The 23,662-nt window shown below is 43.4% G+C and overlaps 1 protein-coding gene across 3 annotated transcripts in view; it reads right to left on the bottom strand.

Moving 5' to 3' along the window:
- Positions 1 to 3,903: 3,903 nt before the first annotated feature.
- CSE1L (chromosome segregation 1 like) overlaps positions 3,904 to 23,662 on the bottom strand; it is a 20,193-nt gene continuing 434 nt past the window's right edge. Inside the window, exons 1-26 of one of the 3 annotated variants that reach the window (XM_039719292.1) lie at positions 23,098 to 23,628; positions 22,293 to 22,379; positions 21,929 to 22,024; positions 21,217 to 21,359; positions 20,120 to 20,221; positions 19,571 to 19,716; positions 19,165 to 19,255; positions 18,801 to 18,908; positions 17,826 to 17,918; positions 16,429 to 16,596; positions 16,206 to 16,335; positions 15,460 to 15,525; positions 13,738 to 13,940; positions 12,978 to 13,062; positions 12,171 to 12,232; positions 11,294 to 11,430; positions 11,031 to 11,134; positions 10,321 to 10,418; positions 9,290 to 9,440; positions 8,609 to 8,817; positions 7,989 to 8,086; positions 7,696 to 7,781; positions 6,564 to 6,645; positions 5,982 to 6,128; positions 4,936 to 5,167; positions 3,928 to 4,407 (exon numbers count right to left, since the gene is read on the bottom strand). In XM_039719292.1, the coding sequence (XP_039575226.1) occupies positions 4,318 to 4,407; positions 4,936 to 5,167; positions 5,982 to 6,128; positions 6,564 to 6,645; positions 7,696 to 7,781; positions 7,989 to 8,086; positions 8,609 to 8,817; positions 9,290 to 9,440; positions 10,321 to 10,418; positions 11,031 to 11,134; positions 11,294 to 11,430; positions 12,171 to 12,232; positions 12,978 to 13,062; positions 13,738 to 13,940; positions 15,460 to 15,525; positions 16,206 to 16,335; positions 16,429 to 16,596; positions 17,826 to 17,918; positions 18,801 to 18,908; positions 19,165 to 19,255; positions 19,571 to 19,716; positions 20,120 to 20,221; positions 21,217 to 21,359; positions 21,929 to 22,013 (2,916 nt within the window). In that variant the 5' untranslated portion in view covers positions 22,014 to 22,024; positions 22,293 to 22,379; positions 23,098 to 23,628 and the 3' untranslated portion in view covers positions 3,928 to 4,317. Of the gene's footprint in view, positions 4,408 to 4,935; positions 5,168 to 5,981; positions 6,129 to 6,563; positions 6,646 to 7,695; positions 7,782 to 7,988; positions 8,087 to 8,608; positions 8,818 to 9,289; positions 9,441 to 10,320; positions 10,419 to 11,030; positions 11,135 to 11,293; positions 11,431 to 12,170; positions 12,233 to 12,977; positions 13,063 to 13,737; positions 13,941 to 15,459; positions 15,526 to 16,205; positions 16,336 to 16,428; positions 16,597 to 17,825; positions 17,919 to 18,800; positions 18,909 to 19,164; positions 19,256 to 19,570; positions 19,717 to 20,119; positions 20,222 to 21,216; positions 21,360 to 21,928; positions 22,025 to 22,292; positions 22,380 to 23,097; positions 23,630 to 23,662 lie in introns of those variants that run through there. The other 2 variants (XM_039719290.1, XM_039719291.1) reach the window with 2 other exon arrangements.

The raw sequence follows: 23,662 nt of genomic DNA, 5'->3' as shown, positions 1-23,662 counted from the left end.
CAAGAGGATTACAGTCAGCTCAACTCCTCTTCTACAGGCTTTTCTGGAGGCTAAACTAACCATCTGAAAAACAAGGAAATGTATCATATTTGCAGGCAGGACCAAGACCAAGTTGCATAAAAACAACAGAACTTTCTCTCGCAGCCATTCCTGGTAGCCCTGCCAAGAATGAACCCCTCCACCTCAGCAGAACACGCCCGAGGGGCTGTGCAGGCACTGCCCGCTGGTCCCCATGGCACAGACACCACTGATGGGCACCAGCAGAGTGCAGAAGAGTCACAACCAACACCGCTCCTAGCACAAGCCGACGCTGCCAGGCTGCCTCAGAAGGAGCCCTCCCCACGCTGAGGGAGCCAGGGAGAGCCAGCCCGAGCTGCACTCAGACACAGCCTCAGCTGGGCCCTGCACCCGCCCCGGGACCAGGCTGCAGGCAGAAGCGAAGGAGAAAAAGCCCAAAACATTCCCTTCAGAAAACTGCTAAAGGATCTGAACTCGTGTGTTCTGAAGAGGAGAGGGCTGGCTGGGGCCCGAGACCCAGCAGTTCACAGACTTGAAAGGATTTTGGAGTGGAAAGGAACAATCTGTTCTTTATGGTTAAAGTGACAGAACGAGAGGCAGCGGGCTTAAAAAGCATCAAGAAAAGCACTCCTGGCAGTCACCCTGAAGCACCCTGCTCTGGTGCAGAGGGCTCAGGCTGCAGGGCCCTGGGAGCCACGGCCAGGCTGGGGGGGGCACACTGCTCTGCAGGGGGCTGCACGAGCCCCGGGCTGACCCCAGGCTGCCCACCTTCCACCTCTTGTCCCAGGACACAAGGGGCTGGCTGCTGCCAGGGAACAGGCAGCACACATCTCACAGGGTCCTGCCCAGGAAAGCTGCCCTGCTCCTCTGCAGGCTCCTGCAGGCCCTGCCACTCTCGCCGTGCCCCTCGCTGGGAACCAGCCGTGCCCCCATCCCCACCCTGCTCTGCCAGAGCAGCCTGAGGAGCAGGACAAATGCCAGACACAACCATCAGCCATTCTGAGGCACAAACATAAATACCCACAAACTCTAGATTTGTTGAGATGCTGTTACCTAAAATACCTTTGAAAAACCCACATCAGGGGGAGCTTTGTAACATACAGCATAAAACCCTCAGGCTGCTGCAACAGTGTTTAACAGCATCTATTTACAACTGGAAACTCCCACTATAAATTGATAAACAATGACTAAATTTTACGGAATTAAGGCTATCTGCACAAAATGTAAAATACTGGTTGAACAATGTTTTCTTCTTAGATAAACCTTCTGCAACATTTCTGAAACATAGGGTCCTTCCCAAAAGTAACACTGTAGAAAAAGATGCTGCTCTTTTTGGTAAGGGCACAAACACCAAATGTTATGCAAAGGAGTCTGGGAGCCAAGACATGGATTATTGATGAGAAGAAAAGCTAAAATTTGAAAGTAAAAGCTGAATGAAAAGAGGGAACTACCAAACATACACATAAACCAGAGAGTTCCAAACAAAGCCAATTGACAAACCAGCAGAGATATAATGAATAAACACCCAAGTGATGCTTGTGGCTCAGCCAGTGCTGTGACAAAACAGGTCACGGATTTGGGCATTTCCCTGCAGTGGAGCAGGGAGGCTGCTGAGGGCCAGCAGGCCCAGACCCCCTGCACTGCCCTGGGGCACCTGCAGCTCCTCCATGAAATGACCAGCCCTGGCAGGAGCCTGGCCACAGGAGCTTTGGAATGTTCATTTGCCTCCAAAACAAAGCTGCTGCTCTTCAGGAGGCTCTGAAAGGCACAACTTCCAGTTCTGCTCTGACTTTGTACAGTCATAGCACTTCTAATTTATTTCAACCTATGAATAATTTTGCCACAAAACACATTTTGACTGACTTGTACTGATAGTGCAAAAATGATTCATGATGTTATGAAAAACTCTGAACAGAGTGGTTCTTAAAATAACGACATGAAAGGAATTGTTTCTTGCATGCATCCTTTTAGAACAGTTTGGAAATAAGTTTGTGACACAGCTTCAGAAAATAGAAAATATAGTAACAAATCCAGCCCCTGGGCTTTTCACATTCTCATCAAGATGTGACAGACCTGGAGTGAATCTCTGTAGAAGTCAGAACACACATCTGTTGCATGTACGAAATAATCAACAGACAAGCCAGAAATCACTTTATTACACTGCAGCCACAGCTGCATAATCAGAACTCAAATTCTCATGTCCACTAGTATTAAAACAAACAAACCCAAAGCATTGCCTCCAGTTTGAGCAGGGACCTGCGCAGTACACCTGCACGTTCTGGTTAGAGGAAACACGACTTCATAAATGTACCATTGCAAGAGCAGAGCACAGACTGCATCCAGGTACTCGGGCTCACTGACATGTGAGCATGCACGCACAGCCGCCCGCACTGACACCCCGCGGGACCTGCGGGCGAGTCACGGCACCAGCCCCGGCAGACGAGGGCACCGCGGGAAGGCTCCGGCGGCCGCAGGCGCCGCATCCCCGCACGGACCGCCCGGGCTGCGGGGAGCCCCGAGCGGGACTTGTTGCTGTACGTCCCGGGAAAACGAGCGTCCTGCCCAGGAAACGGGGAGAGGCTGCGGAGCCCCGCAGGGAGCGGGGCACAGCCGGGCCGCGGTGCGGCGGAGCCGGGAGGGGCGGGCGCTGTCCGCGCTGCCCCCCGGCCGGCTCGGCCCGGCCGCCGGGGCGGGCGGGGGTCGCTCAGTCCATGGGCCGGGCGGGACCGGCGGCGGCACAGGGCAAACACCAAAGAGAATGAGCGGGGCGGCGCGGCCCGCCGGAACTGACGGCACCGCGCCGGGGGCGGGGCCTCGGCTCAGCCAACCGGCGGCGAGCGGGCCCCCAGAGACACCGCCTCTCGCCGCGCCTCTGGCCAATGAGCGCGCAGTCCTGCCGGCAGCACCGCCTCCTCCGCGGCGACTACGAGTCCCAGCGTGCTCCGCGGGAGCCGCAGAGCGGGAAACTACAGCTCCCGGCGTGCCCCGCGCGGGGCCGGGGCCGGGCTGTGCAGCAGCGTCCGCCGTCGCTTCCGGTCCGGCCCCGGTCCCGGTCCCGGCCGTTCCGCCGGTGCCGCCCGGTGTGCCCGGGCACGGGCCGCGGGAGCGGTGCCCGAGCGGGAGCCGTGCCCACGGGGGCAGCCGTGCCCCGGCCCCGCGCGCCCCGGGAGAGCAGCGGGACCCCGGCGGGCGCAGCCCTTGCGGGGCGGAGGGAGCGCGATGGCGCCGGCGCAGCCGCGGGTGGGCACTCAGCCGAAAGCTCCCACTCCATCACGGGCGGAAGGAAAAGCGAAAGGCGCGCCGGTAATGCCGCTGGTCAGAGCGCCGCCGAGCCCCTGCACACACCCGGGCCAGCAGGGCCCAGCCCCGGGGCACAGCTGCACACACACAGCTGCACACATCTGGCTGGAGCGCAGCCGGGGCACTCCGGTTCTCGAGCCGTGCCCGTCAGCCCGGGCTGGCAGCCGGGTGCCCCGAGCACTCTGAGCCCTCCCTGCTCCCCAGACCGGCAGCAGGGCTCCGGGGATGCCCAGAGCTCCCCCGGGCACTGCCGAGGGCACGGAGCACAACAGCGCCTGACACCGGCCCCCAGGGCACTGCTGTGGCTCCAGCAGAGCAGGAAAGCCCCAGCTGGAGCCTGCTCCCGCTGCCAGGGAACACAGCTGCCCTCGGAGCAGGCACGGGCAGCGCCTGTGCCTGCTGGTGAGCGGCCCGAGTGGCAACAGCTCTGCTCTTCTCCCAGTGTCAGACTGGCTCTACAATGCACCTGAACTATTATGGAAAGAAAAACCCTCACAGTCCCACTATTCCATATGCTATCCTACATGTAAAACATCTTTTTTTAAAACAACTATATTCTTCTGAAAGAGTAAGAGCACAGTGACAGGCATTTTAAACAAGTACTTCTTATTTATTCACAATTCAGATAAAGTTTAAGGAAAGACAAAAGAAATACAAAGGACAACATTAAAATGAAAAGGAATTTTAGTGACTGAAGTGAGTTTCTACAGCCAGGGCTCTCCACACGTTTCCAAGTATTATCCAAGCACTGCAGCTGCAGATTTCAAATCAACCCCATACAAACCGCTATGACTATTCCCTTTGAAACCAAACTGGGAATGCGAGTGAGCCACCTTTACCTATGAGTACACAAACCATCCAATTCTTCAGTTTCAGCTCAAAGCCACGCCTATCTTGTACACGGTGGACTCTGCAACACAATGTCAAGCAGCTTTTCATTCAGTCTGAGCTCTGCCGTAGCAGTCGGTGGCGGCCCTCTGCTCAGCTCTGGCGGCGCGGTCAGAGCAGGCTGACGCTGGCGGCCTGGAGGTATCCCTGCAGGTACTGCAGCGCTTCTGCGTTCAGGCTGGCGCTCAGCATGGACAGAACCTGGGCACAGGGGAGCACAGCTGTCACTGGGTGAAGCACAAACCCCTGCTGCAGAGCCACACACAGAGCAGCAGCTGCCCACGGGGAAAGCAGCAGGCAGCCTCTACTTACCCAACTCTCGGGGAAAACAAACATGCTATGGGCTACAAGAGCTACCTGTACACTCACCTTGTCTAATTTATATCAGCTGCCTGAATTCAACAAGTGCATGCAACCAATCAAACTCGAAACACGTTAGTTATAGACCATCAGGTGTGTAAATTTTCTTTTTAAAAACGGCATATTTAAACTTACTGCAAAATTATGTGCTGTGAAAATAAAGCCTTTCTAAGGCTCCTAAGGAAAAACCTTACAAAGGCTATATTTCAATGAAGAATAAAACACAGCACGATCTTGCATTCTAGTTATGACCTACTTCATTTTGCTGATTATCCAAAGAGATTTTATTATTAGCAAAGAGCCATTCTCACAAAGGTGTTTCTTCTCTGCAGGATGCAGCATCAGCATGCAAGTGCACAAGTCACCTACCCTGCCTGGGCACGCTGTGGACAGTTTGTGCAGAGACTGTGCCAGATGGATTCGAGGATTGTTCACCATCTGACCTACAGGATCGTGTTCCTTCTTCCCAGCAAAGGCCAGCTGGGAGAACGCAGTCTGATAGCCTGGAGTATCTTCTATGTCAATGAAGTGCTCCTCGTCAGGGATCGTGTCATCCTCGGGCAGCTCAAAGAGGCCGATGAGGGCCTGCAGCAAAGGAATCCTGGAGCACACAGGGGAGGGCACAGGTGCAGTGCTTAGGACTGGCTGTACTTTACAAGAACACTCAGGTTACTTGGGACCCCTCACACTTTAGCCTTTGCAGGTACTTGCTTGGCTACTGAAATGGTAAATGCCCAAGGTATGCTGGAGCAGAACAATTGCAGGTCTGAATATGTTACAGGCATAATGTGGGTACTCCTATCAACAGCATGAGCAATGCATTTACAGGTCAAACTGCCATGAAACATAGCTAAAAAGAGAGTACTTTAAAAACAAAGCTCTAGTTTGGGGATCTAGTCTGGGATCCAGTGATTGTCATAAAATTCAAACTACCAGGCATGCTGGACTGCTGGACTGTTTGACAACCAAACTTCCCTGGTAGCTTTCCCCAAAATTCCACTCTCAAGCTGAGATACTAGCTTCTCTGCCAGGTTATGAATATGCTTAGGTCTCCTGACTAGAACAGCTGTAAGTCAAAATTGAGCCTAGCTTTTCAGAAAGAATACAAGCTGGAGGAAAGCAGTGTAATTCCCTAAATGGATTTCCTAAAATGTATTTCCCTATTTTCCCTAAAGGTCCAGCTAGCCAAATCTGTGCTATCTCCATCAAAAACATCTCAAATCAGTTCTGTCATCCTCTCTGAAAATACAGTTTCATTTGCTGAAAAACAGAACTAGGATGAATGGCCTAAAACAGCCTTGTGGGTCTGAGGAGATCACAATGGAGTTCCAACAAAAACGTATTTTGGTCTGAGCTCCCATTTTCAATAACTCCAACAGCCTCACTAGCACAACCTGAAGAAGTGTAGTACCTACCACAGTTTGGTGTACTCAGTGTCCATCATGGGAGGACATTCTGTTAATATTTTTGTTATGCCAACAGCACAGATTTTCTTTTCAACTTGTCCAGACACTTTCTGGATTTCAGGAATTATAATTTTCTCCAACACCATTCCAAACATCCTATGGTGGCATTGAGAGAAAAAGTATTAGAAAGCCTCATTAGCCTTATGGTGACAAAAGAGAACCAGAAACAGTATGAATCACTAGAACAGAAACAACCAGATAATTTGTTAAGATGCTGCCCTGTTGCAGTAGACATTTGCACATACAAACTTTTCACAAAGGATAACGACTAAAAACATCAATATTTCCTTTTTATAATCTTCTTAAATTAGAAACTTGAACTATCAGTGAGGAACTGTGGTCAGAAATTCAGAAAAAAAAAGAGACTTTCTAGACAAATAAATGAACCACATTGAGAGAAACATTTGGCCAGTCAAATCAGTGATAAATGTAGTTTGACAGTCTAGCTAAACAGACAACTCTTTCTTACTTCAATAGATAAAAATAACACAGCCATATTAAATATAACCCAAACAAACAAAACATACTAACTTTGGCTGTATGCTGTCAAATATTTCTTGCAGAGCCAATGCCCCATATCTTACACAATACAAGTTAATGAAGACAAGGAAACCTGTAACAAAAAAAAAGTCAAAGTAAAATTTAAGGTGAAAACAAAAGAATAGCTTTAGAGTCAGCAGCAAACTACATTCCAAGTTTTTCAAGGGGATAGAAATGGCAGTCTATATGTGTTCAGTTTAAATGAAATACTTGAACTTGCTGCCTTGAAATTTGCGTATAAATTCATCTTTCACATAGCACAACACAAAAACAAGGTGGTACAACAGGTTATTCCTTTTTCCCCTTACAGCAGTTATAAAAAGGTATTAGAAAAGCCATTTGCAATTTTTTTTCAGATCAGAAACCAAAGAAACTCTTCCAAAAACTCTACTTTTAGCAGAAGACTTCAAACAATGCAGACTCTGAGGTGAGGTATGAGCCTCCACAAGTGCAGTATATTAAAAGCACCACTTCAACTTTATTTGTGGAAGATCATTATAAGCAACTTTATCATTCCTGTTCCTATAAGGTGGCATTAACCAGATTTTATAGGGCTAAGTAATGGACACTGCATAATTTGGGTAGCAATAGTATCATTAAAATAATTTAGTAACTATGACAATCTTCTTATGACAGCATGAATAACCAGAATATGTATTGCAATAATCTGTCACAGCTTTGCCAGTTTAACATAAAACCTTATCAATAAGTTTAGTCATACTGAGGCCAAAATGACACAAGCATGGAATATTTCACAGCACTAACACACAACTACAGGTAACTACACACAATACTGTGTGGTCAGTATTGCTGTGCTGCACGAGAGGGGGAGTTTGCTGCTCTTGGTTGGAGATTAAATGGAGACATTTTCAATAATGACATCACACATTAAGAAAGGAAGGGAAATATGAAAGTCTTGTTCATCATTTTAATTCCATTCCCTCAATTTCATGAAGTAAGTGTCACCTGCTATGGTGACTGCCCCATACACCCCTCTTGATGACAAATAATTTGCAGCGAGTCCTAGGAGCCAGCACTGTCCCTCCGTCCGCGCAGCCGCGGGACGCTTGCTCTGCACAGCTGCACCTCTGAACTGCTGCTGTCACCACAGCAAGGAACTTACTTTTGATAAATTTTGTTGTTTTGGAATTTTGAAGTCTTTGGAATAGCAGAATGAAGATCTGTTTCCTGTACTGGTCAACTGATTCACTGGAAATTTAAAAGGAAAGTTATTCAATTCACACTAGGATTTTACTGATGTCACTTCACAGAAAACATATATAGAATCATTCAAATCTATTTGACTGAAAAATGTGATGTTTTCAGTTGTTAAAAATTAGCATTTGGCACGTCCATACACTTTATAATTAATGTCTACAGAAGATAGCTTTAAATGTAATTTCAGCTTATACTCACGGAGGCATATGCTCAATGATACTGTTTAGAAGATAGAACCCTTGGTGATCATTAGCTTTAGAGGCAATCAACTTCTGGAACACACCTAACAATCCAGGCTGCAAGAAAAGCAGATATAAAATCCTAGACAACAATTCCTCATATGTGACCCCACCAGAAAACTGACCATTACCATCTAAGGCATACACCAAGGCAAAAGCCTTCCTAACCTAAGCCAGGATTCAGTTTTTATGGTTCAGGCCAAGGAACTGGCCTGAACCATAAACTGGCCAAAAACCTCTCACTCACTCTTGTCAAGATGGTTCTCAACAGAACTGAGAGTTCTCATTATGCACATGTTTAACACGAGGCAAACAAGACAGGAGAACTGTGGAAACTTACCTGCTTGCAAGAATTAAGAGCAGGAATTTTTCATCTCACTTGATAAAAGCATAATAGCCTAGAGTTCATCTTATCCACGTAACAGAAAAGCACCCAAAAAGCTACCTTCAGAGTATTAGTCTGTCTTTGCATGTCAGCACCAAACTGCACAAGTGCAGCTGTCTGCTGGAGCTCCCCCAGCCTGGAGGCTCAGGTCACCCTGTCTCCAGGCCAGGCCTGTGACTGCCCTGGGAACTCACGATTTTGTCGGCGGCGGCGCTGGCGATGGTGCTGGCACCGCGCTCCAGGTAAGCCTGCAGGAGCCTGACCAGAGGGGGAATGTTTCCTGTCCTTTCCCAGAGAACTGGCTGGAGCAGATGGGGAAACAGTGCCATATAAGACGATGGGATTTCATTTTTATGCATTTCTAGAAGTAGTGACATCACTTGAAACACATAGGGAATGAACTCTGGAAGAGAAACGATGACATTTACAAAGTCAGACAACATGGTCACTGTCAGTTCCCAGAAACACATATCTATGGATTGAACCCATAATTTTGATATCACAAAGATTTCAATAAATAAAACTCTGAAGAAACATATGTAATTATTCCAAAAATTAGCAAGCATTGCATCTATACACTTTCTATCTCCTCTACCCGTTAATGTTTCAGAACATAAAAAACCAAACTACTAGAAAAAAGGCAATAGAATTAAGAATCATATGAAGAGGCTTTGGAGTAGTGATTGTTAAATATTTTAAGAATGCAATTTAAAATAAGTGAGTGCTGTTGATGTATGGAACAATCTAACAGTTTCAGACTGTGAAAATGTTGTTTCTCCCCTTGAACTTCCTGTGCTACAACAAACGTGCCATAAGGTAAATCCTAGAAACCAACCCCAGTGGAGAGAGCACAGGCACTCACTGACTGTCCTTACCTTGCACATCGTTCTGCAGGATCTCTGTGAACACCAGGAACAAAGCCTCCTCAAAGCTCCCCACTGCCTCTGGGTTTGCCTTGCACGTTATCCTTATCGACAAGCAGATGGACTCAAACATATAATGGTTAAAGTGAGGTTTGCTGGGATTCTGAAAACAAGTTACAAACAGATAAATCAATCCAAACTTGCACAAAAGTCACTTATTTTGCTAAATATATTTTTTATTTCAACTGAGGACTAAATAAAGTAGCATTTTGGACTAGGGATACTTGTAAATTATGTATTAATATACATAAGTTGCTTATGAAATTAATTCCATAGATAAAAGCAAACATAAAGACCTCTAAGGCATAAAGGAGAGGGTTTTTTTGTAGCAAGTGTTTTTCAGAAGCTCTATATAAACTACCAAACAGAAGAAAAACCAGAAAAAGATTATTTTCCCATCTTTCAAGTGTCCAGTCAATTCTCTATTGAATACTCCTTATAAGCTGCAGCTGAATTTAAAATGTACAGAGAAGTAGTTTTCAGGACAATCAGTGAAGGTATTCTAAGGCATTCCCTATTTGTAAATGGTCAAGAATTTGGTAAGTCTAAATAAAAAACTAAGAGAATTTTACCCAACTAATGCAGAAGGGTAATTTATTTAATTCAATCCCACATTTCAATGCCAATTATTATTGGCTTCAGAAGTTTCATGGGCAAAGAATACAGGAGTTGTGATAAAACCAATTATTGTACTGGTGGCCTGTGCACAAGCAAGCATTTATACTGCAATAAACTAGCATTACTGAAAGAGCTGTATGCTGCTCTTCATATGCTGCTTCTAAATTTCAGATGAGAGCAGGAAGAATGATCTGAGAATATGTTCTAAAAGGCAGGTAGTACCTCACTGGAATGCTGTTTCAAATTAGTTGCATCAGAAAATACTCAACTATTTAGAGTATTCTAACAGAACACCACCAACAGGACACAAGTCCTCAGCAAGAGTGCTCTAAAAGGTAAAAGGTGACCCTTTTCTGTTTCTTTACCTTACTGACAGCCAGCAGTTTCTGTGTGAGCTGTGTGATGACAGAAGGGATGTATGGAATTATGGACTCCTGCAGCAGAGAAAAACTCCTCATGATGGCTGCAAATAAATGGAAAATTTTAGCTTCTGAAGACAAAATACACTTTTGCCACTCAATATATGCCTAAATCCTTTACCTTTTACTGTTAAATTAGGATCCCAAGGAATTAGGTACAGAGCAAAGAGTACCTACTGCAAGAACATTCAATCTATAATCATAACAAAGCATAAAACAAAGCCTCCTTATTCTCATTCTAGAGATGAACACAGGAGATCAAGTAACTTTACAAAGGCCATCACATGTCCTGGGCAAGTCTCAGATCTCAGCATCCCCTTAGCCATGATCAGATCTGTCCTTTCACTAGCCATGACCACATGTCCTCCCCATGACCAGACTGCTCAGATCTTCCCCTGACACTGTCCAGGGAGCTGTCCTCCCTACAAGACTACCATTTGAGACATAACTTAGTACCATTATGTTTAGTGTTTCTCTTTGGTACCATAAGTTTAGTTGAAGATGACCTGACACGGCCTGGTAAGTAACTGCAGACTCTTCAACACATTTGCATAAAACAGGTTTTGCAAATAAAAATGTCAGGAACCTGTAACTATAGGCCTTTACCTCAAGTTAACCAAGTTATTCTTATATTGCAGGACTCATTAGGCATTTACCTTTCATAATGTATTCATTTTCAGATGAGCCAGGAAGTGTCAGAGCTTTGAAAAGGTTTGTTAACAGCACTTCTACAAACGGTGCCATTTCTGCAGCTGTAATGCTGTTAAGTGAAACACAGCCCTTTAATGATGAAAGAGTCAGAGACTTCAAGCCTTATACAATACCATAATATATGACACAAAGGATCCCCTACAGGTATTTCTCATCCTTAATACACAAAATCTATTAGAAATGAATTTATTTCTGCTTGAAAACTTACAGGGTAGCATTATTTGTCCCTCTCATGGTAAACAGTCTTTCAAGAGCATGGGCTGCATAGGTATGGACCACAATACTTTCTGCTTGGAGATGATTGATTAAGAGAGGAATAGACAGCAGTAGTTGTTCTTTTGGTACCTACAAAAGTATAGCAACAAATCTTAAGTATGTTAAAAAATACAGATGGCTCAACTCTAGAGCACAGCCAAGCTCATCAGTGAATGCTTGGCAGAGGGAGGTATCTTGGGAGGCTCCTCCTGTTGCCCCTTCACATCTTAACAACCAGCAGGCACCTACTTCTGTCATGGCTTGTATACTTCCCCTGAACACCAGTGGTACCCTGCATTAGCAGTAAGTGCATATAATCCTAATGTATATTTCCCTTTCCATTTTACTTTGTCTTAATAGGTAATTAAAAATATCAAGGTTTAAAAAAACAATATCACAGATATTTCATAAGAAATTAATAAAGGTAATCTAGAATTTAGAATAACATGTAATATTTTCTCACCCTATCTCATGAATCAGAAAAGATAAAGGACAAACTGCTGTACTCTGTAACAACTACTGCAATGATACAAGCAATTAAAGGTATTTGGACTAACATTGACTTGGAAATGTCTGAGTGTGTCACAGAATTAAGCAGCTAAGATATTCAGTGTTCCCACAGCATATGGACAGCATATAGACTACATGTTAATTGGATATTTATAACAATATCATTTACTTTCTAAACTAAAAATTCAGTATGAAGTGTTGTATGTGACTGACAAGCACCTGCTGAGTTAGCATATGGCCAAGTGTGATAAATTAGGCTTGGCAAGTATAAAGTAACAACCTACAATATGGTTTTCCATAAGAGTGAAAGAAAAACTTACTTGGTTTCTAAAAATCATTATATATTTGATACCATCTGCTTTTAGCACAGGGAATTCATTCACTGAAATAGAAAAATATGCAAACTTCATTGATACTCCTCATACAAATGTGATTACTGAACATGTACTATATATACAAGTGACACTTGACACTACATAATAATTTTCCCCTGTAGAAAATAATACAGACAATGTTTTTCTACATTTCTTAGTTCCTGCACTTTCATATGGACACTGTTAGAATATCAGTTTTAGGGACAAATCACATCCCAGTACCATTAAAAGTACAGTCCAGCTCAGATGAAATTTCATCTCTGGTTTCAATTTCAGCAGCCTTCAATTACACATTTCGAGACATCCCACTATGCTTCAGCTGTAGTGAGATAATTGTTAAAGTATAAAATAAACCACGTGGTTCAAATCTAGACATCCACAAATCCAGATTCATCAATAGGGTCTCAGTATTTTAACTTCTCAGGGTTTTGTAGAGCATAGAAGTTCACCATAAGGTCTCAAATACAGAAATCAAATTACTTTGATTCAACAAGTTTAAGCATGTAGCTGATAACAACCATGTATACACATGCCCTGATCTTTCAGAGAGCAGATGGTAAGGTGGCAATCCACCTTGCTGCAGGAGCTCCTTCACTGCTGGCCAAACAAAAAAGAATTTCTGTGTGCCAGATGTTAAGAGCCCATCCCAGAGATTCTGCTGACAAAGGAGTGCTAGAGAATTCACAAACAATGCTCACTGTCAAGGTTATGATACATTACAAAAATACCCTACCAAAATTAACATTAACATACCAGTAGCAGACTTTAAGTCAGGTTGAATGTGATTCACAAAGAATTCTGTCAGATTAACGAGTTCATTGGCCTGTGTTATGCCATGCTGGAAGAAGCAAAAAACAACTCTTATTTTTATATGCTGACATATAAGCTGCTAGTTTTCTTACTAATTTTTAAAAATTTCATTTTTTGTAAGAGAAAACTAATAGTAATCTCTTTTTAAACGAGGATTTTTAGATTGAGATTTTTCAATGAAGTGTTATAAATTAGTCTATATTTGCCATTAAATAGCATAGAAAAAGACACAAACTGCAGTTTCCCAAATGCTACCAGACTGTTCCTGTTACACATCACTAACAACTGCTGGGCAGCAGTACACACCTGGCTTCAGGAAAAGACTGAGAACCTTCCCAAAATTGCCTAAAATGATGTACATATTTTACTCTGTTTGCCTCAAATCTGTCTTGTAAAGACACTGAGATTTGAACTGTAACAGCATTTAAAATCTCTAGTAGTACATCTAAACTTGTTCCATAGGACATTTGACACAATGCTCCTGTGCTCCTGTTTCCAAATACAGGTTAGCCCAGCTGTGCCTTGTCAGTGTCTCCAGCCTATCAGCAAGTAGGGTCTTATAAAGGGCAGCTTTTCATCTCATCACCATGAACTAGTACACACAGTTACTCCCTTTCTGAAGCAGCTTAAACGAACAGCAGGCCTCATCTGCACTGTAATATCTGAATGCAGACAGATTGCAATGAATGAAACAAACAAGTACCTTCTGTGTCTGAGCTTTGGATGCCAAAGATGTTACAAGGTAAATAGCTGCATCTTTGTGCTTCCAGTTAGCAGATGGATTCTTTGCATATTCTTGCAGCATAGAATTAACATATCCAGAAAAAATCCCCGTCACAGGTCCTTCAAAAAATCTGCACAAGCCTCTGACCAGATCACAAGCTGCTCTGCGCCTGGTGTCAATATCTGCATGAGAACCAAAGATTCTTAGGATACGAGAAAGCAGACAGCTTTTCATACTAATAAACAAAATAATCAAAACAGTAACAGCTTCTCAACTTACAGTCACACCCCATGTCAATTATTGCAACCCTCCACACTGCTGTGTAAGAACAGCTGTAGTTCTTTCATTTCCTGTCACAGCTGGACTAACTGTATGCCAAGGAGAAGGGACACCTGCCCCTGAGCAGTGGCAGCAGGCATGCAGGGGGGCTGGCACTGGCTGGACATTATGCACACAAAGGTGCTGGCTCTGGCTGGGAGGGAGTTCATGTTCACTCTAGTGTTTTGTACCAATGACTAAAGCTGCTGGGAACACCCAGGGTTTGGCTGCTGCTGAACAGCACTGTCTCAGTGCCAGGGCTTCCTCTTCCTCCTGCTCTGCCTTCCCAGCAAGTAGCTTGGGGCAGGCAAGATGCTGGGAAGGGACAACCCGGGCAGCTAATCCAAACTGACCAGCAGGATATTCCATGCTGTATGACATGCTCAACAATAAAAACTGAGGGAGGGTCTGGAGGAAGTAGCCATTGCTCAGGGTCAGGCTGGGCAGAAGTCTCCCTGTGGGCAATGGTGAGTCACTAACTTCTCTCCCCTTTCCTTACTCTTTCTTTCACTTAAACTGTCTTTTCCATGAATCTTCTCACTTTCACCCCTCCCATTCTTGCTCCCATCAGATTGCAGCAGGCTGAAGCCCAAGCCAGCTGCTGGCCCACCACACCTGACAGTACATTTTTGTGAAAAACTTCACAAATACTGAAAATGCAGTCAATCCTGCTTAAGAATGATGTTTTCTTGAAAAAAGTTCAAAAATGTTTCCTCCAATTTTCTCCTCCAGTGCAAGCACACAGTAATTTCTTCAATCTATTACGAAATGCCATCACTTCCAAAGTGTCTATCAGTAAACTGCTGGTGGCCCAGCCCTGTCACACAGAGGCTGGTTTGGCTCCCCGGGGCTCTGGCCTGGCTGCAGAGCACAGCCTCCCCCTGCACTCCAGCAGCTGGGCTGGCACAGCCGTGTCCCAGGACAGGCACTGCTCTGAACACATGCCACGTCCCAGCCTGGCTGCTGGCCAGCTGGCCTGAGCACAGTTTGTGTGCAACCCCAGGCAGAATTTCAACCTCAACACCAACAGTCTCTCCCTGTCACTTAAAACTCCACACACAGGATACACAACTGGCTACTACTCAGCATTCACTTATAGGCTGTATTTGCTGAAATGAGAATGTAGGCAGTGCAGAAGATATACCAATCCAATTAAGGAAAAAGCCTTATAAAAACATAAAACATTGTTCAAAACAGAAAGACACTGTGATAAGCATATCGTGACACTAGGCTTGATCACAGACTGGATAACATCCAGCTGGGGGTGGTGTGTGGCAACCTTCTCAATTTCAAAATAAAGTTATAAAAGCTTCAGTAAATTGCTTCAGCTCTTTAGAGCTGTATTTAAAGACCAAGTATTCTTAGTATAAATCTGTGGATTACCAGATCCTTCCAAATCCCTTCTTATATACTCTTCAGAATTATCTTCAAATGCCTCTTCATCAGCCGCTGAAAATACAAAATACATGGAAGTTGAAGTAGTGAAGTCACTGGTTTTTATAGTAAAAGGGTGTATCATTATCAGCTTGCTATTTTTTCCAAAGACCTTTCTATAACATTAATATTAATTAACAAGAGATATCCAACCAGACTAGTCTGTTTAGCTTCTGTCCCACAAATTAGTCTTTCATACCCATGGGCTGATGTATTGATTCTAAGACAAACCTCAACACATATTCAACACCAGATGTATTTGAAGAGCCTTTCAGAGTCATAGACTTAAGAGAGAGAAGCTTCTTATCATTGCAATATATTTTCACTGCATTTTAAATATAAGATCAGTATGAGCATCAAAACCTGGAGAACTAAACACTTCAATTTGGTATGCCTGATATTCCTGCCTATTTAGGCTCCTTGAATTACTCAGATACTCATTTTAATTGTAGAAATTTATTGGTTGCACATGACCTAGACTTCCTCCACTGTGATTTCAACATGAAAAGTTAGGTATATTCATACAACTCTACAAAGCCCACAGGACAGCAATCTGCTGCAGAAACTTGGGTTTGAATCTAACACTAAGGTACATAAGAGGGAATCCTCAATTCTTAGTCCTGCAAAGCAACATGTCATGATAATTAGTTAAGATTTTTGTTGTGTTTTTCAAAATTTAAGTCTCAAAAACTTACCTCTAAATTCCATATTGGGAACAATAACTTTTTCACAGATGCTTGTCAATGTATTCTGGTCCTCAAACAGATGCTTGTAATGTGGTCTCTCACAAACTGAGGCCAGAAACTGGATCGCATTACTGACCAGCTACAGCACACAAACAGAAGGCAAAACTTTAGCATGACTGATCCATTTATGATTTATCATTAAACTTGACAAGATCAGATTTTAGCAACTCACCAAGTCATACTTCACTTCCTGGCCAGTTGTGACTAACAGATTCCAGATCGCTGTTACAAAACGTGGCAGGTATGGCTGGAATTCTTCATCATATTTTTGAGCATATAAAGCAGCATTATCACAAATTTGTGATTTCAAGAGCTCCAGCAATCCAGCTTCCTCTTCATCCTCACATAAAACAAAACTAAGAACTTAAACATCCAAACTTCAACACTACTTTAACATTAGAAGTATCAGTGTATTTACGTCAAATATCTATAGCACCGTTTTGCCATGTCCTAAACAGGTAAAAGAAATCTCTCTCATTGTACCTAGAACTACTGTATTTTGCTGATCTGTACCCAAAGTGCTTTTCAAGTTAGAAATCATACCTACATTTCATATCAAGTACTATGTACTTGAAAACAGACACAATAATTCACACAAAATTAATTTACAAATGTAATACAAAAAAGACAACACAAGGCATTGAAAAATACACTTAGAAGCTACTACATCATGATTCTTTAATTGGAGTAGTTGTAGAAGTTCCTCCCCTTCCCCAGATCACAGATGTTCGTGGAACCACAATGTGAACTGGGAAACTGAACTGGAATTAAAAAAAACAACTCAACCAAACAGCATCCCCGTTCTGTCTGCCCCTCTTCCCTCCACCCTCAGCTTTCAGCTTTACTGCCTGTCCCAGTTCAGCTGCACAAGTGCTTGTGCTGGGAGCAGCCCACAGACACAAGAGAGCAGCAAAGTTTCTTTTAGCAGAAGGGTAACTAGAGCACAACATACACTTAATATGCCTCCCTATGTGTTGTCAAGAAATTTATAGAGTTGTTTTAGCTCCATCAAGCAGCAAACTATTGTGCTGTGATGATGTGACGATGGAAGACATCAGCACTTAAAATGCAGAAAACATGCACAAAAGTAGCTGGAGCTTTGCTGACCCGGTATCAGCTTTCACCAGTGAAATTACTGATTCTTTAACTGGATGGAGACAGCAAATACTGAAGTACTTAAGAGATGTCTTGCCCTCTGTGTTCAATTGTTTCAAGTTCTTTAAGACACCCTGTTTTCTAGAACCAGCTGACAGATACAGAAAACCTGAGCCCTGTGATGCTAATGGCCAGGTTACTTCAGCAGCTGTTCTTGAAAGAATCAACTCAGTGATGAGTATTGGTAATTTGATTTCTGTGCATAGTGTATACCTGTAACTGTCATATGACTTGAAGAACTGAACCTCAAATTTCTTAGATAGCAGAGCAACTTCTCTTAAACTCAATTTTCTTGAAGTCATTCTACTCCTTTGTTCACCCCACAAAAAACCACCACATTGCTCAGAATCAGACCTAAGTTGTCAGTCCACCCTCTCCCCTAGATACAAACCAGGTGGTTTATGCAGTACTTACATCAGTCTGCAAGAGTTTATTATCTAAAGTTAAAAGGCTATGAAAGTTTGTCATCCATGTTTCCATATTATCTTCAAAAAACTCAGGAAGATCCTGTGAAAGAAAAGCATATATCTACATTTTAATTTCTGACTGCACTGCCTAGATAACATACCCACACTGGAAGTAGTGCATTCACCTTATAATCTACTGAGGGACAGTAAGCTGTGGAAAACAATCTTCAAATTGAAACAGTGCCCCTTCCTCCTCCCACACAAAAACTGCTCTGGAAGAGCCCTGGAGTACAACTAGTTCCAAACAAACCAGCTGCTTAGACTCTAAACAGCTCACATTTTTATAATGAATGAGCCTTATCACCTCTCATTCTCAGAACAAGAAAGCACAAGCCTTTTTTAACTCCTTGTTCCTCTGCCCCCTAAGGAAGGGCAGCCCAAGGAATCCAGGCACAATCACACTTCACAGGCTTGCATTCATGCTGAGACACTAAATAAATGTCACCTCAGCAAGGGAGCTTTTTACCATTTCCCACAGAGCACTAATGTCCAAAATGTAGATGTGATTCCAAACCCAGACAACCCACAGTGCTCTCAGAATTACTGCTCCTACAGTGCCACAGAGCTGCACGTAACAGACTCTCACCTACGTGACCCAGCTGCTGTCAGTACAGGCACCTTTATAAAGGGCACAGTGAACAGAAACTCAGGCTCTGGACTCCTGCCTTTCCCAGCTCCTCCTCAGAGGCCCCATACAACACCTCCTTGAAGCAGTGCCAGCTCAGACTCTCTTCAACTTGTGTTTACAAAGGGCCAAGCCAATGTCTTAAATAAGCCTTCCTTACTGTGCTTTTACTTCAGCAGACACTGGTGATTTTTCTTTTTGCCATGAAGCATGGCCTTCAAGGCTGCCTCAAATGATTTCTACAGCACCAGCTTCTTCAGAACAAAGCAAAACTATCCCAAGAACAAGGAGATTCACCTGAAAATTTAAACTGTAGAACAGCTTCGCAATTAGAATGAGAGAAGAAAAGAGAACCTTCAGGGCACTGGCATCATTTGCATGCGTGCTGCAAAGTTCAATAGTTGCCTAGAAAAAGATGCAAGACTGTCAAGTACAAAACCCACACCAACAAAAAGCATTGAAAAGTGTCATGATCGTTTTATTAAACCAGAAAATAGGGTTATTTTTAATCCTTTTATCAGTATTGTTAGGTCTCACTTCATTGAATTTGAACCCCTTTAAGAGTTTCGAACAACAATTCTTGAGTTTTAATTATACAGGTATCCACAGCAAGCAATTTAGAACATGAAACTTCTTTTAGAAATGACTCAACAAGAAATACCTTAAAGAGATTTGTCAAGGGTAAAGCAAAGGCATCAAGAACAAGTTTGATCTCTGTCCATAATTCATTTGACTTAAATTCATGGCGGTACCTGACAAGTAAGAGAGAAACACATGAAAAGTAGAATAGTCTTCTAGTTATTACTAAATAGTCTTCATTTATTTCTAAATTAATTCACACAGAATTTTGTCTTGCGCTGAACGTTGGAAAAATACTGTAAAGTAACAAGAACTAAACAACACGGTTCAAAACCATGCAAGGTGTATAATTTGATAACTACTTAAAAGGCGTATGTAGAAGTCATACTACAGGCTTTTGTAAATGTCCAAAATGAAGTCTAACAGTAAAACATGCCAGCTGAACAGAACTTTTACCATCCATAACCAAAACCCCTCCTTTGCAGTACCTTTTAAATAAGGAGTGGGCGGTGCGCAGAACCCCATTGATGACGTGGAAATCTCCGCTCTGAAAGCGATTCACCATTTCTGTCAGCAGGTCTGGCCACTTCTGAGGGAAGTCTTCCCGCCCAATAATACTGATGGCATCACTTAACTGCAAAGGAGACACAGCCATCACTGACAGAACAGCACACAGCAGTTGTGCCAGATGCTGCCAACATCCCAGAAAATCCTGGTTATCCCTGTCCGATTCAATAATCACTGGATTAAATATCTACTGGTTTCCACACAAATACAAAAATCTCACTTTAAGCTTACACAGTCTCACTGTCTAGAAGTGCTGTTTAACTAATATTAGAACTTAGCTATAAGATTACAGTAATCATCTTTAAAAAATGTTAAAGTATGTAGAAATACCTGCAACAATATCCTCAAAGTTATTTGGATCAGGTTGATCTCACTGGTAAGGGAACTGAGCTCTGCCAATAACCATAGCCTCAAGATATGCTTATTATATTCCCAAAGTTTCATGGATACAACCAGGAATGATATATTACCTGCTTCTGAATTTGTTCTGGGCTGCTAAGCATCAAGGGCACTATGTTGGCTTTAATGGCTATTCTGTCCGATTCACATATTTTGTTTGGTTCATCCTCAACCTAAAATGAAGAGAATAAGTTATGGGCATATCAGTATGCAGGCAATGAGAGATGATCAGCATTTCAGAGACCAACTGTTTATACTGATTTATGTAACTATTAAAATGCTGAAGAACCTAAGAAGCAAACCTGTTAGAGACACTGCCTTCAACGAATCTGGAACAGCAGTATTTGAAAAAAGCTGAAAGAAATAATGTCCTTCTGTAAAACTCTGAATAATTTTTTTTCTCTTCCCTAAGGGTAACTTTTCAGGTCAGCAACTGAGCAGCAGTGAGGGTAGGTGCACATGGCAATGAAGTCCCCACATTTAACCAAGTCTCCTTTTCCAACCCCAGCAGCACCTCTGCCAACCCCACAAATTGATTTTGTGTGAGCTGTCTCGAGCCATCCTTTCTAGAGACCGTGCATGAAGGTGCAGGTTACACAATCAAACCCTAACATTGACTTTAAGTTATCTAACCAGTTCAAAAGACCAATCAGCTCCAAGTCCAGTCAGTCAGCAGTGCCAAGTAGTACAAAACTGGAAAGCTGCTACTAAAGCAATAAAATAATGAGGTGGCTTGTCCCAATCAGTAACAGCAGTGACTGTCACATTATCTGTGATGACGGCACTGAAGCTCAGAGACTTAGAAATCATCCACCAATTAAAAGAGAAAAGCACCTCCAGGGAGACACTCAATCTTGAGATACCTTCAGCCTGGTAGCACTACCCTTCTCACATCCCTTTTACCATCTTTCCACACACTTAAATCAAAAGTTAACAATTTCAGAAGTGCAAGGTATGCTTATCCATACCATCAGTCACTAATGGGGTTCCCCTGGGCTCAGTACCGGGGCCAGTACTGACTAATGACTTTACTGATGACCTGGATGAGAGGATCAAGGCCTCTCTCAGCAAGTTCACAGATGACTCTGAGTTGGGTGGGATGTGGATCTGCTTACTGTGCCTTAAAAGATGATTAGTTCTTAGCACATTTTCTTACTGGAATACCTACAATTCTCCAGTTCCTTTTAATGTAGTTCTTGAACGTTACAGATGCACAAACTTTGATGACATTTTCCTGTGATTTCTCCAGCAGTGTTAAGAGTAACAGTGGATAGTTCTGGCTTCCTTCCACAGATTCAAGGAACTTTTCCGCTGCAAGGGAATACACTGCGGTTAGCAAAGCCCAACTGCTTTCTCTGACGGGAATCCCACGATTTCTCAAGTGTCTGTTTAAAATACCCAACACAAACACTTCCCAGAGCTTCACAGGAACATGTCTGACAAAAGTTATCTCAGCTTCTTTGCTCCCCAGCTCCTCACCACTCCTGCTGTCAACAACAGCTCTGGATCCCCAGCAGGATGGGGAAATACTGCCTCCTCACCCTTGGAAAAGCCATAACTCCAGAGAAGAAAATCCTCACTTGTTGGGAACAGCAGCACTGTTTTAAATATCAGCAGTGCAAAAAAAACCCCAAACAAACAAAAACAAACAAAAAAAAGAGAGCAAGAATACAAAAAAATAAAATCACAAAAAGCACATAACATTATTTCTATTTATATCCACCCTTCATTAGTTTTTTTTTGGGGTTTCCCTTTAAAAGGATACTGAGAACTTCTGTAAAGAGGTTATTGCATAAATATCCACTGATGTTCGCTACACAAAGACAGGAGAGACAAACAGAAACAGAACTTTTTTGTTCTCAATCATGAGAATCACTTACCAGGTCGCCTTATAGCAGGATCTGGATCTAGTGTTTTCTTTAGATATTCAGTTAAAGTTTGTAAATTGGCATCACTGAGCTCCATTTTGGCAGAACCTAAAACCCACAAGTAGTTTTGTTACAACCAGAGACCAGAAAATCCATGCTAAAGCGACCATCTAAAAGCAGATCCCACAGAAGCACCAGCAGCTCTTCTGGACAATTCCTCAGGAGCACAGCCCCAGCAGGCTGCCCCAGGCACAGCAAACACCCCACTTCTCAAGCTACAGGTCACTGCTAGCGTGGCAGATGGACCCCAATCCCCAGAAAGGGCTCACACATCCTGCAGACATGAACCAGGTACAGCCAAAAGATGATCTCTTGCCTTTTCAGTACAACAGGAACTTGGTTCTGCTTTTGTTCTGCCAGCCCCAGAAACTGCTCCTGACTGAAATAGCTGAACAGTCCTGCCCTACATAATTGTAAACAAAACAATTCAAAGTGTGTTGAAGAGTCAAGGCTTTTTCAAAAAATCGAAACCTCCTTATTAAAGAAAAATCCAAAAGAAAATACTTTTTTTAAAAAGAGACAAAAGATTGTGCAAAGCCACTTAGTTTATCCTCCCTGTAAAATTAGTTCAGACTAGAGGGGGAGATAATTTAAATGCAATACTTTTTACAGAATAACTCTGCAATAAGTCCATATTGCTCCTCTCTAGTAATCCTCACACATATTCTTATCTGTACCACAGTTATATATTTACTTCACAGCCTGCACTGGAATAATAAAAACTACAGCAATACTATGACAGTAAGATGTGCTTTAATGGAGATGTTCCTCTGGACATCATCATCAATCCTGCCCATCCTTCCCACCAGCAGCAGCACAGTTCACTCCCTATAGAGGTCATGAGGAAGCAAATGTTTCCATTTTTCCTCTGGAGTTTCTGTTTAGTAGAAGTCACTGAAATTTACCTGTTCTGCTTTGGAATTGTTTCATGCTGATCACCAGTGCAATAAACAGTTCTGTATAAACACGCTTGCAAAGGCAGTGAGTTTTAATGACACAATTTCTATGTCAGTTATGGCATCTATATAATTTTAAAAGACAGCAGCAGTATCCTCTTAACTTAAATGAATGTTAATAAGCAAATCAGATCCTAACATATTTTGCAAGAAATAAAAATCTACCTGAACAGTCCTCTCCCATGTTTCCCGTGCTTTTGGGTTTACTTGTCCATAGTACTGTTCACCAATTCACATCCACCAATATATTTTAACCTGTTACCTAAATATGCTTATTTCCTTCTCTTCCTCTAACTCTTCGTGTTTGCTTTCCAGTACGAAAAAACATAGGTGGTACTTTAGCTGGAGTGATATGATGCTTTCTCTTGGGTTGTGGCATGTGTCTGCAGAAAAGGCCTCAAACAACCCATAAAGCGTGCTTCATACATCACCGACTTTAGTCAAACTAACGCAGACCCCTTACAGAGAAGAAACCCAAACCGAGCAGAACGCGGCCGTGCCGCTGGGGCTGGGACCGGGACGAGCTTCCCCCAACTGCATCCCCTCACCCAGCACCGACCGAGCACCTCCCGGCGCCCAAGAACGTCCGGGACCCAGATCCGCTGGGAAAAACCGTCCCGGCCGCGCTCTGAGGATCCCCGGGGGCAGTTCCTGCTTCCAGCGGGGCAAGGCCGCGCCGGAGCAGCCCGCGCCCCTGCGGCGGGACCGGCCCGCGCCCCCCCGCGGCCCG

This window comes from Passer montanus, unplaced genomic scaffold (assembly GCF_014805655.1).
Source record: "Passer montanus isolate IOZ18808 unplaced genomic scaffold, ASM1480565v1 scaffold41, whole genome shotgun sequence".
NCBI classification, from domain to species: domain Eukaryota; kingdom Metazoa; phylum Chordata; class Aves; order Passeriformes; family Passeridae; genus Passer; species Passer montanus.
Note: the sequence above shows the minus strand (reverse complement) of the source record. Positions and strands in the feature narration are given on the sequence as shown.